Raw genomic sequence first — 19486 nt, forward strand, 5'->3', positions numbered from 1 at the left:
GAAGGCTAAAGAATATCTAGAGAAAGCACTTGCCATCGCGATAGAAATTGGCGACAAACGAAGCGAAGGATTTATTAACGGGAACCTTGGAGCTGTGTTTGACTCCCTCGGCGAATATCAGAAAGCTAAAGAATATCATGAGAAAGCACTTGCCATCGCAATAGAAATTGGCGACAAACTAAGAGAAGGAATAAGCAATGGAAACCTTGGAGTTATGTTTCATTCCCGTGGCGAATACAAGAAGGCTAAAGAATATCATGAGAAGGCACTTACCATCGCAATAGAAATTGGCCACAAACGAGGAGAAGGAAGAAGCAACGGGAACCTCGGGGTTGTGTTCCGATCCCTCGGCGAATATCAGAAGGCCAAAGAATATCACAAGAAAGCACTTGCCATCGCGATAGAAATTGGTGACAGAATAGGAGAAGGTTCGTCATACTCGAGTCTTGGAGATCTTTATTTTGAGCTTCGAAAAAATCTGCAAGCTAAAGAACATTTGGACAAAGCAGTCGGCGTTAGTTTAGCAATTGGTGACAGAAATCTAGAAGCCCAAGCTACTACATATTTGGCAGCTGTCTTTGCTTCTGTGAATGACCATCAGAAGGCAAAAGAATGTTGCGAGAAGGCGCTTATCATCAGCGGAGAATGTGGCAATAGAAAGCTCGAAGCAGAAATTTACCTAAGCCTTGGAAATCTATTCCGATTGCTTGGTGAAAGTGGCAAGGCAGAGAATTACTTAGAGAAAGCTTGTTCCATAAGCAGCCAACTTGGACATAAAATGACTGAGTTTCAGGGCCTTCTAAGTATTACACAGTTAAAGGTATCACAGTCAGAGCTTGTAGAGGCAAAGGAATGTCTCCTTCAATGCGTCGGAAAATATGAGCAAATCAGAAGTTTTCTGAAAGGAAACAGTGAATTTGAAATTTCTCTGTTAGAAGGATGCGGAACTTTTCCCTACCAGTTACTCACTAACTTGCTCTGCTGTACTGGAAAATTTCGAGATACTCTCTATGCGGAGGAGCTGGGACGAGCAAGAGTCCTTGCAGGATTTATGGCAGACAAGTACTCCCTGGAAAGCCACTTCACAGCTGATCCACAATCATGGTTTGGGATTGAAAAGAGCGTGAAAACGGAAAGTAACTGTGTTTTTTTATATGTTTCGTATAGAGAGCGGCAAGTTCTCCTCTGGGTATTGAAAGGAAATGGAGACATTTTCTTTCGAGCAACACCTGAAGTGGATATAAACACTCTTATTGCTGAGAAAGTCTGCGATGTGGAAGGAGTTTTCAAAAAGAGCGCCGCCGGCTTTGGCGTTTTACCCGCAGCGAACTGCGAAGATCGATCATTGAATGACAACGTGACGACATCTCTTCATGAAGAGAGCCGGGCAAATTTGCGAGGTGACGAAACTAAAGATACCGAAAGAACTCATCAATTGTGCTACAAGTGGATCTTCGCACCTGTGGCAGATTTACTTACTGAGCCTGAAATCATCATTGTGCCCGATCGATTCTTGTATCGAGTCCCATTTGCTGCCCTGCGTGATGAATCAGCCGAAAAGTATTTATCGGAGAAGTACAGAATACGCATCATCCCTTCCCTGACGACTCTGCGGCTCATCCAAGAATGTCCCGCGGACTATCACAGTTCAACTGGCGCACTGGTGATGGGTGATCCTACGGTTGGCAAAGTGCATTACAATGGTGTTGTCACCAACATTACACCATTGTTTCATGCAAATAAGGAAGCAGAGATGGTTGGTCGACTGCTCGGCGTTCAGCCTTTGTCAGGAAGTCGCGCGACAAAGCAGGCGGTACTTCAAGCGATACCTTCAGTGAGTCTGATACATCTTGCTGCACATGGAAATGCCGAAAGAGGAGAGATTGCTCTCTCCCCTCAATCTACCACTGACGGTATTCCCCAAGAGGAAGACTACCTCCTGACAATGTCCGACATTCAAGGAGTTCAAGTGCGAGCCAAACTGGTGGTACTCAGCTGTTGTCACAGTGGGCGGGGATTGGTAAAAAAGGAAGGAATTATTGGAATCGCTCGAGCTTTCTTAGCAGCCGGTGCACGTTCAGTGTTGGTAGCATCGTGGGCTATAGAAGACGAAGCAACGGCTAAGCTCATGGAACATTTCTATGAACACCTTAGTCGTGGAAAAAGTGCTAGTGAATCTCTTCATCAGGCCGTTCAATGGTTGAGAAGCAACGGCTTTCCCAAACCTTCCCAATGGGCTCCGTTTGTGCTTATCGGGGATAACGTGACATTTGACGTTATGAAAAAAGGGTAGGTCTGACCAAAATAATCAATTACCTATAATAAACCGATTAACACACTAAAATTGTTCAGTTGACCAACTTTTTTTGTTTGTTCGTTTTTTGTCTAAGTCTTTCTTCCATAAAATATCAAGAAAAAGATTATTTTATCTAGTACTCGGAACCGAAAGATTTTGATGAATTGTTTTCTAAAATTGGTCTGGAATTAGAGTTTCTTTCGTATGGAAGATATTCGCAAATAATTATTCAAGGTCGATACGATGCTAGACACTATGACGATGAAGGTAATCTGAGAATCTTAAGCTAACACTAAAAAAGTTAACTTTATTTTGTAGAAAAAAACAACTACTAAATGATAATTTAAAGGTCATTTTCGCATCAAACATTTAGAAAGTTTGGAAGATCATGGCCAATGACGACGAGGAAGAAAGTAATTTATTTTATAGGAAATCGGTTCTGCATGCTTTAAAGTTAAAAAGAATAATAAATGTATAATGTTTTTTTGTTTTTTTTTCCAGGAATGAAGAACTCAAGGAGGACAACAGCGAGGCAGAGAAAGAACAGAGTAACGACTGAAGAAAAGATTCTTCTTCCTGTACATTGTTTTAAAATGAACACTGGTATTACTTTTCGAAGATAATTTTCACTTTTTTCTTAAGTCAAGTACGTTTTTGCATGCTTTTGTAAACATGGCTGAATTGAAAGCGAACGACAACGAAACTTTTAATTCAGCCGTTAGATCTTTTACGTATATCAAAAGGGAACCAATATAAGTTGGGACACGAAAAGTTATCTTAATGTTAAAAAATGTAAGAGTGTTGGCAAGGTTTCGTCAGAACTCAAAGTTAATCCTTGATTTATAGAACCATGATCTGGTTTTCAATTCTCCCGTAGTACGCGAACGCGATCATCAAACAGTATAAAGATGTCAAACATAGGCATGCTATGCATGCAAAAGTTATTTTTTGGACGGGTGGGTTGAGGTTAGAGTAGTGTAGCCGAATTATTTAGCATTTTTGTGAAAGTAAAATAGTATCAACCTTTAAAACAACAAAAATGCCGCATTTCTTTACCCTAAGATAAATAATTTTGTGGTCTATTGTCTCTGTTGTCTGAATACATCATTGCAAAAATTACTTAGCATTGGTGCCACACTGTTGTCTGCTTTGCAGCCCTTATTTGGTGTGGTCTTACGATGCCCTCCCTACCCCACTGAGGAGGGAGCACGTAGCGCGAGAAGAACGACGAGACCAAACAAAGGTTGCGCAGGAGATTACGCTTCCTGCTATCCCTCCGTCAGAAAAGGAGCCGTAAACAAAACACGTTTATACCCAAAAAATGGTACAAAAAATTACCTGCTAACCTTTCTTATCCCGATAAATCTCGACCTAAATCGACGAGGCTCTCGCGAAGGCCATAAACTATTACACTTACCAAATGAAACCAAAATGTTTGGTCGATGTCGTTCCTTTGTGCGTGATCCTCTTCTTACATGAAATCATTAGCAAGAAAGCAATACCCCAACGCTGTAATTGGTACAAGATATCCAAATGCTGTGATATGATTGGTCCGAGATAAAAAAAAAACCACCAGGCGGCGATCTGATTGGTGAGAGATAAATGTACATATCCTAATGTGGCGATCTTTAGTGAAGCAGGTAACATACCACCCTATACACAGACTTAAAGTTTTTTGTTATAAAAAATAACTCAAAAATGAGACTCCGCCAGTATTTTAACATCATTTTAGATTTCGAACTGAGATGTTCCACAAACTGGGAATTTCAAAGAATTGGTCAGAAGGCATGGTTACGTGCTCGGTTTGTTTGTGAAAAGCCGGCGTCCTTCTCCTTACAAGGATCATCTATGTCAAAAGCTCCCTGTGTGTGGAAAGGAGTGAGAGAAGGATTAAATTTCAAGCTTAAGCGTGCAATTGAGAAAGAAATGAAATATTCGTCTCATATATAAGATCAAATCTAACATGCTTGTGTGTAGCCGAGTCCTTCTGTTTTCACGGCTGAGAGGATTGGGAAATATTTTGACACAGATGGTTGAAATGTTTCAGAGAAGAAACTCTTCATCAATATTTCTTCTTCTCTATTTCTATTTCTTCTCAGATCACTAATTATCTTATCAAAGCCACAAATTACCATTACGTTACAATCAGATTTTAATAATTATCAAACTCATTTGTATCAATAAACTTTGATCTGTGACCCTCTATACATGATGAGAAATAAATTAACAATCATTGTTTCAGCAGACATTACATTCTTACGATTGAAGGTGATTTTTTTTCTGAAGGGCAAGTAACCATTTTTTGCCTACTTTTTAGAAAGCCAAATGAACTCAGCAGGATTACGATAAATTGATCTTCATTCTTATCTGTATCTGTTCATTTTACACAGGATTCTAATCAGAATGTTCTGTTGTTCCTCTAAACCCTTTAACCTCTAAGAGTGACGAGCATCTAATTTCTCCTTACAATATCCCCCCTTAATCAGTCATTAAGGCCAGGAGAATAAAGCAAATGATCACCAACTAAAGAAGCTCTTGATTGTTAAACAAATTCTCCCTGTCAATACCATAGGAAATGTCTAGAAAACAGTATGGAGAATATGCCTGATGATGTTAGGGATTGAAGGGTTAAGACTAAACCTAAATAAAACTAGTTTAACCTGACAACATGATAGAAATAAATATAAAAATTAGAAGAAGAAGAAAGTCCATGGTTAAGAGGTCAAATTTACATGTATTTGCTCTCTGGGCCAAAACTTAGAGTCCATTACCTTTATCAGGGAGAGAGTATTAGGAAGATTTCTCAACCCATTGACTCCCTGGAGTGACCAAGAAGAGGAATTTTTATTTACGATATCCATACATTTTCTAGCAGGATGTAACGACCAGAAGGAAAAATATCAACAGGGTGATATTGATTGATTTAACATCAAATTCTCAGAACTAGAATCATAAGCAATATATGAGGGATGGTACAGATAATTATTTCTTAAATCTTGGTAGTAAAAGGGTTATAAGGGAAAATATATTACAATTTTCTCAAGACATACAGAACTTTTGGTCATAGCTCTAGGTGACCAAATAAAAGAGGTCTGTAAAGAGAAGTTAGCCTATCCATAATTTTTTCCTGTACACAATGTTATTTACATCTTAACTCTTTCATCCCTAAGAGTTACTAGCATCTAATTTCTCCTTACAATTTCACCCTTGAATCAAACATGAAGGTGTTGAGAATAAAGGAAATGATCACCAACTTAAGGAATACTTGATTGTTACAGAAATTCTCCTTGTCGCACCTTAGGAAATGTATAGAGAACAATATGGAACGCAACTTTGTTGCTGTCTACGTAAACGAGTTGATAACGTGTCAATGGTAAACTCCCCTTTTGGAGGCGTTGTAAGACCGCTGTAAATAATCTGAAGGCTTCAAGAAGTTCATCGCACATCCCAACAAAATTGAAAGTCGAGTTGCCCCCCCTCCCCCCCTCCCCCCCTCCCCCCAGTATTCAGACCATGTTGTTAGAAGGGAGAGCCCTCCATCACAGCGCCTAAGGGGTGGGCTGAGACTCGCCACAAGCCTATCAACTTAAAAATAGACAATTACTGATAATTTTGATGTAAAGTTTGGCTGCTTCACTTTACAAAGCAACAAAGGGTTGAAAGTTCGAGTCGTGGTGAGTACAATATTTGATTATTGTTAATTTGCAGATGTGTGATATCTCATTCATTTTACAACACATATTTTCACGCCTTTATAATCAAAGCAACTCTTACGTAGACCATTACTGTATTGAAAACGTCGTTTTGATTAAATTCCCTTTATGTTTTAAAATGCTTTTCATATCCTAAGGAAAACAATCTTTTGCGCGTTAAAATTGTTACTTCTGCCGTGTTGAGTCAAATTCGTTTCATCAAGAGAATATTAACTGTTGATATTCTACTGGTTTCATACATACCTATTCAGCGTTTGGATAACAATCGAAATGCTTGTATGAACTTAATCCATTACATATGCCTAACTAGTGTAAAAAAACGTTTTGAAAAGTTTTCTAAATATTTATTTCACGGGCGGGGCCAGTTATCTTCGGCTAAAAAAAATGTTCCGATGCATAAAGATGGTAAGTGTTGTTGGTGTTCCTAAGGTAAAAGATGGGTAATATATGGTAATTGGAAATTGAAATATTGTTAATAAAAATTTTCATCAAATAAGTAGAGATTCCTCTACTCAAAAAATCTCCGTTTAGACACGACTAATGTTGTTGCCTTGGCCGTCCTTAGTAGCTTAAGGTTTTTCAGTGTCGGTGATAACGCTTGGTATATTCAAAGTATAGCTACATTTCAAATTAATTCAAGGCGGGCAAATCTATTTCGTGTGATTGTTTGCTTTGTGCGATTAATTCACGAGGAAGATGGAGAGCGATTGATTTTCAGGTTGATAAGTGACTTTTTTTTCTCTTTGAAAATCGAACTTAGTCTTTACTTTTGGTATCCGTTATTCTCTCTTTGGTTTAAAAATTTTTTTTTCACCTATTAAGTTTTGACGTCTTTCTTACAATAGCTATTTGCATTTATCTTTGTTTTGCAGAGAAAGTTTTATTTCAGTTTCTTACTTTTGGTTTCATTAATCATACCACTAGAATATTTAAGAAGTCCCGTTTCATTTTCAAAAGGTTAGTAGTAAAAAAATACATTTAGAGACGATTTTTCTCGTTTTACAAAACTGAAATGTTCTGGATTGAACATTCAACGGCAGAGGATTTAAAGCTCCAAATAATCTTAGATTTTGGCAAAAATTTGTCGCTAAAAACTTGACTAAAACTTCTTATAGTCTTCAAAATAAAATAATTAACTCAACTCTAGGTCTTTCACTTCCGTAATCTTACTAAGTATCCATTCTGATGTTACAAATGTCACTATAAATACTTTTAGATAATGAAGTGTTGCGCTAATTTAACAACGTCCATATCAGCGTTCTCCCTTATTTTAAGCATGACGGTAAAATAAATTTTCAAACCGATAGAGCAATCCTTTTACACGTTGAATTTCAAGAATTCCAAGCAATTTTAAACGGTAATAAGAGGTACTACAGGCGGTAAATATTACCGGTTACTGCCTCAAAAGGAGGTGATAAGTTTCTTTATTCTCCAAAACTGTCGGCTGAATGATATATTGATACTTTAGGGAGAAGTTGTCCGCGAAACAATTTGGTATTGACAGAGTCTGAGACTAAAAGAGTAAAAGCACCCACACGATACAGGAAAAGGAAATTCTGATGCAAAAAGAAAAAAGATGCAGTGTTTTTTAATTTAAATTATGGGAAAATTTAATGGAATCTAGTTCTGTTTTTGGTTTCTAAACGATTTTTTTGTTTTACCGACTAAGCTGTTTGTTTTTTCACACTGTTTATTAACCTTCATCTCTGTTTTGCAGGGGAAGCGTAATTTCAGTTTCTTACTCTCGTCTTCCTCAGTCATACGATCAGAATAAATAAGGCACACTGCCTTGTTCAAGGGTAAGCAACAAAAATAAAGAAGAAATTAGCTTGCTTTCCTTTTCCTATTTTTTTCTTTTAGCGTCTTCGCCGCCTCAAATCAGGCGCAACAGAAATCAAGTTCATTGTGAAGACCTACCAAATTCGAATAGTTTTTTTGACTTGATTGGAGAGTGTTTAAGGTCTGCGTCACCTCAACCCTTTCAATTTATTATCTACTCAGCAATTCTTCCTTCTAGCTCCCTCACATTACCTTGTTAGTCTGTGGGGCGGAGAGTTTGGTGCTGTGTTAAGAGAACGCCCTGAGCTTTTACGTTTTCTCGCCGCTTGTTCACTGAATATGTTATTATTGGAAAGGCAAGGAATATGTTTCTCACTTCTGCGAGGTTTAGAAAAATCGGACAAAGCGCAATTTAAACCAACAAACTCTTATCAATGACATGCGAGCTCCAACATTTATTGAGATATCTAATGGTCAAGTTGTAATTCAAATTCCATTCTTCTCTGTTTTTACGATGATTATTTTTAGCGATAATTTTTATATTCTATCTAAACTAGCGCTTTGCATTCTTCGTTGCTTTGCAGAGAAAATATGAAATCGCTTTCTTGAGTTTGGTCTCCTTGCTATCCAGGGATCTTTTCGTTTTCAAAGGAAGCGGCTAAATATTTATTTTTATGCGCTGAAATGTTCAGGATTGAAACTTGCTAATGATAGTGAAAACGCCCTCTAAATGATGAGCCTGTTTACTCTCATTACTTGATTGCTGTACGGTATATTGACATTGTGAGGAGAAGCTACATGTTCATCACTTCTGTGATGATGTAAAATAAGAGGATCCCGTATGTCAAGTAATGAATCTTATGAACAACCTGAGAAACTCTTTTTCTTCCATCTTAGATGTTTTTTTCGATGATTTCTTATTACCAACTGTGTGAGTAAAACGTTCTAACATCAATTATTGGCATTTACATTTGTTTGACTGGGAAAGTCTTATTTCATTTTCTTTCTTTTGTTTCCATAACTCACACAATCAGGATCTAACAAAAGTTGTTGTTTTTTTAATTTCTTTATTTTCATTGCTTCCTTAGTTTCATTTTCTATGAATTAAATCCACATTATTATTTTACCAAACAAAACATTTGGAGAAGTTGGTACATGAATAACTGAAGTAACGCGAATGTAATTGAATAAAATGGAAAGATTTTCCTTTGTCTGAAAAACAAAGCGTTTTGATAACGAGTGCGCGGTTTAAACACTGGGTAGAATCTTTGCTCCAATTTTATACTGCATTGAAATCTTTTCAGTTTTGAAAATAACCGTTGAGTAAGCTTTAATTTCATACATCTCGAACCAATAAAACGAGTTTCTAAAACTGACAAACAGGCTTTATCTTTATGGGACACACAATTTGAAATACCGACACAAATCTATTCATCTGGACACAGGTGAATGGTTTCTTAATTCGTTTGGTTGTAGAATGTAATTTTTTTTTTCCGTTGGCTTTCTGTCCTTCAAATTTGTTAGCAACGCAACAAAGCAAAATCTACGTCGTGTAGATTTCATTTGCTGGGATTCTCAATCAACAATAATGAAAATCAGAGCAGAGTAAGCCTGCAGTGTTTGCGTTATTAGTGCGAGCTAACGTTATAAGCTTGTGATCGTTTATCCGAACGGCCATGTTTGATTTGGAATTAGAGTGGACGGTAGGGGTTGAGGGTAGAGGATGGGCTAGAAGACGCTTGCGGGAAGAGGCTGTTGAAAAGTTAAACACCCTCTGATTGGTTGCGCATCACTGTATCTCCGGAAAGGAGCAGGTAACCAACTAAAATAAGTCAAATTAAAAACCGCAAGCACTGTCTTCCGACAAAAGCTAACATACGTAGAGCCGATGAGTAAAACGATGGGCAGTTTTTTTGTTTTTTTTTTCAGCCAGGAAAGAAATGGCTTCGACAAAACCTCCTCCGCGGTCACAAATATGAGCTGATATTTCCTGCACTCTATATTTTCCAAACGACAATCCTTGAGTATAGCTGTCGTTAATCTATTTGATAATTTTCCTTCCATTTAACCGAAAAAGGATACTTTAAAGCGACAAACAAATGCACTCAAGGGTTTATCCGCCATAATTTGTTTGATGCAAACCAGAATACTCTGGTGAAACGGAGAGGCTGTTATTTTTATCAACGAAATAAATGGTTTCACCAAAACGTTCTCTGCTGACGCAAATACGAGTTAATATTTGCCCCACCCCACCCCTCTCCCTATTTTTGATCGTCGACTTCCCCAATGGTACATATTTCTTTCTCTCCCTAGCCTTCCACTGCCATTAAAATCAAAGATGGCGGCCATAATTTTTGTTACGAAAATACTGAGCACTCGTTCGCCAAAATTACGCCTGCTCTGCAGGTTGAGTGAGAGCCTGGTTTTTGGATGGTAGCAAACGGAGGGGGTCCTGATCCTGTTTCATACGTCAATTTTAGAAAAATTCACGCTTCACGTATATAAAAGAAAAACTTCAAATCTCTCTTCTTGTGTACAAGGTTTCTGGAAAAACATGAGGTTTCCACGAAATGAAAGATGAAATTTAAAGTTTTCAAAGTTCATCGCCAAAACAGTTCAAACAAGAAAACCTACTTTCCCCAAGTTGACCCTTCCAACAGCGATAACAAACATGAAAATGGGTAAAAGAGAATATGCTTTTTCTTATCTTGATATAATTTTTATTTAGACAAATATGAGGAAAGAATACCAAAAAAAAAGGAAACATCTCATCTAATTTAATATTTCAGTTGTTGAAGGTTGAAATGCACTGTATTCACTCAAACATTCTTCAATCTGAAAATCTGATTTAGAAAAGAACTTTCGGGTTTCAGCTGCTCACCGAGTTGAAGCGAGTGACAAGGGCGCGCATGATTGACAGGCGTGTGTACAAGATGAGGAGGGAAAAAAAACTCCTTTATAAACAAAGGGACCGCTTGTGCTTGCATCGTATCTCCTGACTGAAATGACAGGAATTATTTTTTTTCGAGAAAGGTCAAAATGTTTCCTCCAAAAGTGTAACGTACGAATAGCATAAATGCCATTATTTAAAGCAAAAGGTCCGAGAAAACATACTGCCTTAACTAAAGGTGTTATAAAAAATTATCTGCTGTTTCAACTGTAAGGCAGCTAAGCGAGTTTCCGAGGCGTAAATGTGGCAAACACACGCGTGATATGCTCGCGACGCGTGGAAGGCGCCAGCTAAAATCATATCATCCTAACCGTCCTATCGTCGTATGATCAATAGCAGTTCAACATGTTACCTATCGTTTGTTCAATATACAGGAATTCAATATACATGCTTTGAGTTGAAGTCAAATGTTTTCCTACATTTACCGCTTATTGTAACACCCCCAGAGGAAGTCATTTTCAAGCTGTAAATTACGAGCAGATTCAGAAATGACTAATTGGGTAGCATGTAATAAGCTGTAGACAACAATGGTAACACAATTGTTAAATTACCCGCTGCTCTATTAGGGAGATTTTTTTGATGGCTATATCTAAATCTGCTACACAATTATTTGAATTCAACCCAGCTGATGCAATTGGGATTAGTTTGGATAAAAGATTGAGAAGGAATGTTGCACTCAGACATTTATGAAAAGGAGCAAACGGCAACTTCCCTAAAAACAGCAAAAGTACTTCAAGATTTATCAGTTTTACTTTTTCTAAGTTTCCTTTTTTTGTTGATTCTTTTCCACGACAACAATCAGGAAACAGAAGAGAGCCGTAATGAATAACGCTGCAGAAATCCTAAAGTCAGTCCAGATAGGTTTAGATATCTGCATATTTCTTCTCAACACTGATCGTGGCCTACAAGCGACTGAGTTATGTAATGAATGTACAACTCTACTTCAAAACCTTGACACTGGTATTCAGCTTGATATCTCCCATGTAATATTCAATGCTTACTACGCCATCTCTGGTTACGCAAATGCAGAAAGATATACTACCAAACTTCTTGAAACGCTCCTCAACGTTGGAATATTAACAACACGACTGGGAGACAAATATGAAGCACAGAACCGGTTTGTTGAGGCAAAGGAACTTTTTAAAAGCGCACTCGCCATCCGGAAAACGATTGGTCACAAAAAAGGAGAAGCTGTGGCTCATGGAAGACTTGGAAATGTATGTTATTTCCTAAGTGAAATGAAGAACGCAGAAAAATACCACCAGAAAGCACTCGCCATCGCGATAGAAATTGGCGACAGACAACAACAAGAAACAAGTACCGGAAACCTCGGAATTGTGTTTGATTCCCTTGGCAAATATCAGAAGGCTATAGAATATCACGAGAAAGCACTTACCATCGCGATAGAAATTGGCGACAAACAACAAGAAGGAACAAGTAGCGGAAATCTCGGAGCTGTGTTTCATTCCCTTGGCGAATATCAGAGGGCTAAAGAATATCACGAGAAAGCACTTACCATCGCGATAGAAATTAGCGACAAACAACAAGAAGGAACAAGTAGCGGAAATCTCGGAGCTGTGTTTTATTCCCTTGGCAAATATCAGAAGGCTATAAAATATCACAAGAAAGCACTTGCTATCGCGATAGAAATTGGTGACAGACGAGGAGAAGGAACAAGCTACGGGAACCTCGGAGCTGTGTTTGATTCCCGTGGCGAATACCAGAAGGCTATAAAATATTACGAGAAAGCACTTGCCATCGTAACAGAAATTGGCGACAGACGAAAAGAAGGAACAATTAACAGGAGCCTCGGAGCTGTGTTTCATTCCCTTGGCGAATATCAGGAGGCTAAAGAATATCACCAGAAAGCACTTGCCATCGCGATAGACACTGGCGACAAACAAGGAGAAGGAATAATTAACGGGAACCTCGGAGCTGTGTTTTATTCCCTTAGCGAATGTCAGAAGGCTAAAGAATATCACGAGAAAGCACTTGCCATCGCAATAGAAATTGGCGACAAACTAGGAGAAGGAATAAGCAATGGGAACCTTGGAGCTGTGTTTGATTCCCTCGGCGAACATCAGAAGGCTAAAGAATATCACGAGAAAGCACTTGCCATCGCGATAGAAATTGGCGACAAACTAGGAGAAGGAACAAGTAGCGGAAACCTCGGTGCTGTGTTTGATTCCCTCGGCGAATATCAGAAGGCTAAAGAATATTACGAGAAAGCACTTGCCATCGCGATAGAAATTGGCGACAAAAAAAGAGAAGGAACAAGCTACGGGAACCTTGGAGCTGTGTTTGATTCCCTCGGCGAACATCAGAAGGCTAAAGAATATCACGAGAAAGCACTTGCCATCGCGATAGAAATTGGCGACAAACTAGGAGAAGGAACAAGTAGCGGAAACCTCGGAGCTGTGTTTGATTCCCTCGGCGAACATCAGAAGGCTAAAGAATATCACGAGAAAGCACTTGCCATCGCGATAGAAATTGGCGACAGACGAGGAGAAGGAACAAGCAACGGGAACCTCGGGGTTGTGTTTAATTCCCTCGGCGAATATCAGAAGGCTAAAGAATATCACGAGAAAGCACTTGCCATCGCGATAGAAATTGGCCACAAAAAAAGAGAAGGAACAAGCTACGGGAACCTTGGAGCTGTGTTTGATTCCCTCGGCGAACATCAGAAGGCTAAAGAATATTACGAGAAAGCACTTGCCATCGCGATAGAAATTGGCGACAAAAAAAGAGAAGGAACAAGCTACGGGAACCTTGGAGCTGTGTTTGATTCCCTCGGCGAACATCAGAAGGCTAAAGAATGTCACGAGAAAGCACTTGCCATCGCGATAGAAATTAGAGACAGACGAGGAGAAGGAACAAGCAACGGGAACCTCGGGGTTGTGTTTAATTCCCTCGGCGAATATCAGAAGGCTAAAGAATATCACGAGAAAGCACTTGCCATCGCGATAGAAATTGGCCACAAAAAAAGAGAAGGAACAAGCTACGGGAACCTTGGAGCTGTGTTTGATTCCCTCGGCGAACATCAGAAGGCTAAAGAATATTACGAGAAAGCACTTGCCATCGCGATAGAAATTGGCGACAAAAAAAGAGAAGGAACAAGCTACGGGAACCTTGGAGCTGTGTTTGATTCCCTCGGCGAACATCAGAAGGCTAAAGAATATTACGAGAAAGCACTTGCCATCGCGATAGAAATTGGCGACAGACGAGGAGAAGGAACAAGCAACGGGAACCTCGGGGTTGTGTTTAATTCCCTCGGCGAATATCAGAAGGCTAAAGAATATCACGAGAAAGCACTTGCCATCGCGATAGAAATTGGCCACAAAAAAAGAGAAGGAACAAGCTACGGGAACCTTGGAGCTGTGTTTGATTCCCTCGGCGAACATCAGAAGGCTAAAGAATATTACGAGGAAGCACTTGCCATCGCGATAGAAATTGGCCACAAAAAAAGAGAAGGAACAAGCTACGGGAACCTTGGAGCTGTGTTTGATTCCCTCGGCGAACATCAGAAGGCTAAAGAATGTCACGAGAAAGCACTTGCCATCGCGATAGAAATTAGAGACAGACGAGGAGAGGAAAAGAGCAACGGAGACCTCGGAGTAATGTTTCATTCCCTCGGCGAATATCAGAAGGCTAAAGAATATCACGAGAAAGCACTTGCCATCGCGATAGAAATTGGCGACAAACGAGGAGAAGGAACAAGCAACGGGAACCTCGGGGTTGTGTTTAATTCCCTCGGCGAATATCAGAAGGCTAAAGAATATCACGAGAAAGCACTTGCCATCGCGATAGAAATTGGCCACAAAAAAGGAGAAGGAACAAGCTACGGGAACCTCGGAACTGCGTTTCATTCCCTCGGCAAATATCAGAAGGCTACAGAATATCACGAAAAAGCTCTTGCCATCGCGATAGAAATTGACGACAAACGAGGAGAAGGAACGAGAAACGGGAACCTCGGAGCTGTGTTTGCTTCCCGTGGCGAATATCAGAAGGCTAAAGAATATTACGAGGAAGCACTTGCCATCGCGATAGAAATTGGCAACAGAGGAGGAGAAGGAACAATGAACGGTAGCTTCGGGGCTGTGTTTCATTCCCTTAGCGAATATCAGAAGGCTAAAGAATATCTCGAGAAAGCACTTGCCATCGCGATAGAAACTGGCGACAAACGAGGAGAAGGAAATATTAACGGGAACCTCGGAGCTATGTTCCGATCCCTCGGCGAATATCAGAAGGCCAAAGAATATCACAAGAAAGCACTTGCCATCGCGATAGAAATTGGTGACAGAATAGGAGAAGGTTCGTCATACTCGAGTCTTGGAGATCTTTATTTTGAGCTTCGAAAAAATCTGCAAGCTAAAGAACATTTGGACAAAGCAGTCGGCGTCAGTTTAGCAATTGGTGACAGAAATCTAGAAGCCCAAGCTACTACATCTTTGGCAGCTGTCTTTGCTTCTGTGAATGACCATCAGAAGGCAAAAGAATATTGTGAGAAGGCGCTTATCATCAGCGGAGAATGTGGCAATAGAAAGCTCGAAGCAGGAATTTACCTAAGCCTTGGAAATATATACCGGTCGCTTGGTGAAAGTGGCAAGGCAGAGGATTACTTAGAGAAAGCTTGTTCTATAAGCAGCCAACTTGGACATAAAATGACTGAGTTTCAGAGCCTTCTAAGTATTACACAGTTAAAGGTATCACAGTCAGAGCTTGTAGAGGCAAACGAATGTCTTCTTCAATGTATCGGAAAATATGAACGAATCAGAAGTTTTCTGAAAGGAATCAGTGAATTTGAAATTTCTTTGCTTGAGAACCAGGGTTCTTTTCCCTACCAGTTACTCACTAACTTGCTTTGTCGTACTGGAAAATTTCGAAATGCTCTCTATGCTGAGGAGCTGGGACGAGGAAGAGTCCTCGCAGGATTCATGGCAGACAAGTACTCCCTCGAAAGCCACTTCACAGCTGATCCACAATCATGGTTTGGGATTGAAAACATCGTGAAAAGAGAAAGAAACTGTGTTTTTTTGTATGTTTCGTATACAGAGCGGCAAGTTCTCCTCTGGGTATTGAAAGGAAATGGAGACATTTTCTTTCGAGCAACAGATCAAGTGGAAATAGACACTCTTATTGCTGAGCAAGTCTGCGATGTGGAAGGAGTTTTCAAAAAGAGCGCCGCCGGCTTTGGCGTTTTACCCGCAGCGAACTGCGAAGATCGATCATTGAATGACAACGTGACGACATCTCTTCATGAAGAGAGCCGGGCAAATTTGCGAGGTGACGAAACTAAAGATACCGAAAGAACTCATCAATTGTGCTACAAGTGGATCGTCGCGCCTGTGGCAGATTTACTTACTGAGCCTGAAATCATCATTGTGCCCGATCGATTCTTGTACCGAGTCCCATTTGCTGCCTTGCGTGATGAAGCAGCCGAAAAGTATTTATCGGAGAAGTACAGAATACGCATCATCCCTTCTCTGACGACTCTGCGGCTCATCCAAGAATGTCCCGCGGACTATCACAGTCCAACTGGCGCACTGGTTGTGGGTGATCCTACGGTTGGAAAAGTGCATTACAACGGTGTTGTCACCAACATTACACCATTGTTCCATGCAAATAAGGAAGCAGAGATGGTTGGTCGACTGCTCGACGTTCAGCCTTTGTCAGGAAGTCGCGCGACAAAGCAGGCGGTACTTCAAGGGATACCTTCAGTAAGTCTGATACATCTTGCTGCTCATGGAAATGCCGAAAGAGGAGAGATTGCTCTCTCTCCTCAATCTACCACTAACGGTATTCCCCAAGAGGAAGACTACCTCCTGACAATGTCCGACATTCAAGGAGTTCAAGTGCGAGCCAAACTGGTTGTACTCAGCTGTTGTCACAGTGGGCGTGGATTGGTAAAAAAGGAAGGAATTATTGGAATCGCTCGAGCTTTCTTAGCATCCGGTGCACGTTCAGTGTTGGTAGCATCGTGGGCTATAGAAGACGAAGCAACGGCTAAGCTCATGGAACATTTCTATGAACACCTTAGTCGTGGAGAAAGTGCCAGCGAATCTCTTCATCAGGCCGTTCAATGGTTGAGAAGCAACGGCTTTCCCAAACCTTCCCAATGGGCTCCGTTTGTGCTTATGGGGGATAACGTGACATTTGATTTTATGAAAAAACGGTAGGTCTGACCAAAATAATCAATTACCTATAATAAACCGATTAGTACACTAAAATTGTTCAGTTGACCAACTTTTTTTGTTTCTTCGTTTTTTGTCTAAGTCTTTCTTCCATAAAATATCAAGAAACAGATTATTTTATCTAGTACTCGGAGCCGAAAGATTTTGATGAATTGCTTTCTAAAATTGGTCTGGAATTAGAGTTTCTTTCGTATGGAAGATATTCGGAAATAATTATTCAAGGTCGATACGATGCTAGACACTATGACGATGAAGGTAATCTGAGAATCTTATGCCAACACTAAAAAAGTTAACTTTATTTTGTAGAAAAAAACAACTACTAAATGATAATTTAAAGGTCACTTTCGCATCAAACATTTAGAAAGTTTGGAAGATCATGGCCAATGACGACGAGGAAGAAAGTAATTTATTTTATAGGAAATCGGTTCTGCATGCTTTAAAGTTAAAAAGAATAATAAATGTATAATGTTTTTTTTGTTTTTTTTTTTTTCAGGAATGAAGAACTCAATGAGGACAACAACGAGGCAGAGAAGGAACAGAGTCACGACTGAAGAAAAGATTCTTCTTCCTGTACATTGTTTTAAAATGAACACTGGTATTACTTTTCGAAGATAATTTTCACTTTTTTCTTAAGTCAAGTACGTTTTTGCACGCTTTTGTAAACATGGCTGAATCGAAAGCGAACGACAACGAAACTTTTAATTCAGCCGCTAGATCTATTACGTATATCAAAAGGGAACTAATATAAGTTGGGACACGAAAAGTTATCTTAATGTTCAAAAATGTAAGAGTGTTGGCAAGGTTTCGTCAGAACTCAAAGTTAATCCTTGATTTATAGAACCACGATCTGGTTTTCAATTCTCCCGTAGTACGCGAACGCGATCATCAAACAGTATAAAAATGTCAAACATAGGCATGCTATGCATGCAAAAGTTATTTTTTGGACGGGTGGGTTGAGGTTAGAGTAGTGTAGCCGAATTATTTAGCATTTTTGTGAAAGTAAAATAGTATCAACCTTTAAAACAACAAAAATGCCGCATTTCTTTACCCTAAGATAAATAATTTTGTGGTCTATTGTCTCTGTTGTCTGAATACATCATTGCAAAAATTACTTAGCATTGGTGCCACACTGTTGTCTGCTTTGCAGCCCTTATTTGGTGTGGTCTTACAATGCCCTCCCTACCCCACTGAGGAGGGAGCACGTAGCGCGAGAAGAACGACGAGACCAAACAAAGGTTGCGCAGGAGATTACGCTTCCTGCTATCCCTCCGTCAGAAAAGGAGCCGTAAACAAAACACGTTTATACCCAAAAAATGGTACATGATAAATGATAAATCTCGACCTAAATCGACGAGGCTCTCTTGAAGGCCATAAACTATTACACTTACCAAATGAAACCAAAATGTTTGGTGGATGTCCTTCCTTTGTGCGTGGTCCTCTTCTTACATGAAATCATTAGCAAGAAAGCAATACCCCAACGCTGTAATTGGTACAAGATATCCAAATGCTGTGATATGATTGGTCCGAGATAAAAAAAAAAAAAACCACAAGGCGGCGATCTGATTGGTGAGAGATAAATGTACATATCCTAATGTGGCGATCTTTAGTGAAGCAGGTAACATACCACCCTATACACAGACTTTAAGTTTTTTGTTATAAAAAATAACTCAAAAATGAGACTCCGCCAGTATTTTAACATCATTTTAGATTTCGAACTGAGATGTTACACAAACTGGGAATTTCAAAGAATTGGTCAGAAGGCATGGTTACGTGCTCGGTTTGTTTGTGAAAAGCCGGCGTCCTTCTCCTTACAAGGATCATCTATGTCAAAAGCTCCCTGTGTGTGGAAAAGAGTGAGAGAAGGATTAAATTTCAAGCTTAAGCGTGCAATTGATAATATACCTGATGATGTTAGGGATTGAAGGGTTAAGACTAAACCTAAATAAAACTAGTTTAACCTGATAACATGATAGAAATAAATATAAAAATTAGAAGAAGAAGAAAGTCCATGGTTAAGAGGTCAAATTTACATGTATTTGCTCTCTGGGCCAAAACTTAGAGTCCATTACCTTTATCAGGGAGAGAGTATTAGAAAGATTTCTCAACCCATTGACTCCCTGGAGTGACCAAGAAGAGGAATTTTTATTTACGATATCCATACATTTTCTAGCAGGATGTAACGACCAGAAGGAAAAATATCAACAGGGTGATATTGATTGATTTAACATCAAATCCTCAGAACTAGAATCATAAGCAACATATGAGGGATGGTACAGATAATTATTTCTTAAATCTCGGTAGTAAAAGGGTTATAAGGGAAAATATATTACAATTTTCTCAAGACATACAGAACTCTTGGTCATAGCTCTGGGTGACCAAATAAAAGAGGTCTGTTAAGAGAAGTTAGCCTATCCATATTTTTTTTCTGTACACAATGTTATTTACATCTTGACTCTTTCACCCCTAAGAGTTACTAGCATCTAATTTCTCCTTACAGTTTCACCCTTGAATCAAAGATGAAGGTGTAGAGAATAAAGGAAATGAACACCAACTTAAG

At 39.4% G+C, this 19486-nt stretch overlaps 2 protein-coding genes and 1 long non-coding RNA gene across 3 annotated transcripts; all 3 read left to right on the top strand.

The window, feature by feature from the left end:
* Positions 1-337: 337 nt before the first annotated feature.
* Positions 338-3253, top strand: LOC149038699 (tetratricopeptide repeat protein 28-like). The gene is made up of 2 exons (XM_089183996.1): positions 338-2289; positions 2798-3253. Exons 1-2 carry the CDS (start codon positions 779-781, stop codon positions 2853-2855), a joined length of 1569 nt encoding a protein of 522 aa, XP_089040122.1. The 5' UTR covers positions 338-778; the 3' UTR covers positions 2856-3253.
* A 3627-nt stretch (positions 3254-6880) lies between these two features.
* Positions 6881-8889, top strand: LOC149038700 (uncharacterized). The gene is made up of 3 exons (XR_016180305.1): positions 6881-6966; positions 7727-7808; positions 8373-8889. It is a non-coding gene; the product is annotated as an uncharacterized LOC149038700 (long non-coding RNA).
* Positions 8890-11545: 2656 nt separating this feature from the next.
* Positions 11546-17999, top strand: LOC149038701 (uncharacterized). Its single transcript, XM_089184037.1, has 2 exons — positions 11546-16910; positions 17423-17999. The coding sequence occupies exons 1-2, from the start codon at positions 11560-11562 to the stop codon at positions 17478-17480; spliced, it is 5409 nt and encodes a 1802-aa protein (XP_089040163.1). The 5' UTR covers positions 11546-11559; the 3' UTR covers positions 17481-17999.
* Positions 18000-19486: the final 1487 nt, after the last annotated feature.

The sequence above is a fragment of the Pocillopora damicornis genome, chromosome 10 (assembly GCF_964200805.1).
Source record: "Pocillopora damicornis chromosome 10, jaPocDami1.2, whole genome shotgun sequence".
Classification (NCBI taxonomy): domain Eukaryota; kingdom Metazoa; phylum Cnidaria; class Anthozoa; order Scleractinia; family Pocilloporidae; genus Pocillopora; species Pocillopora damicornis.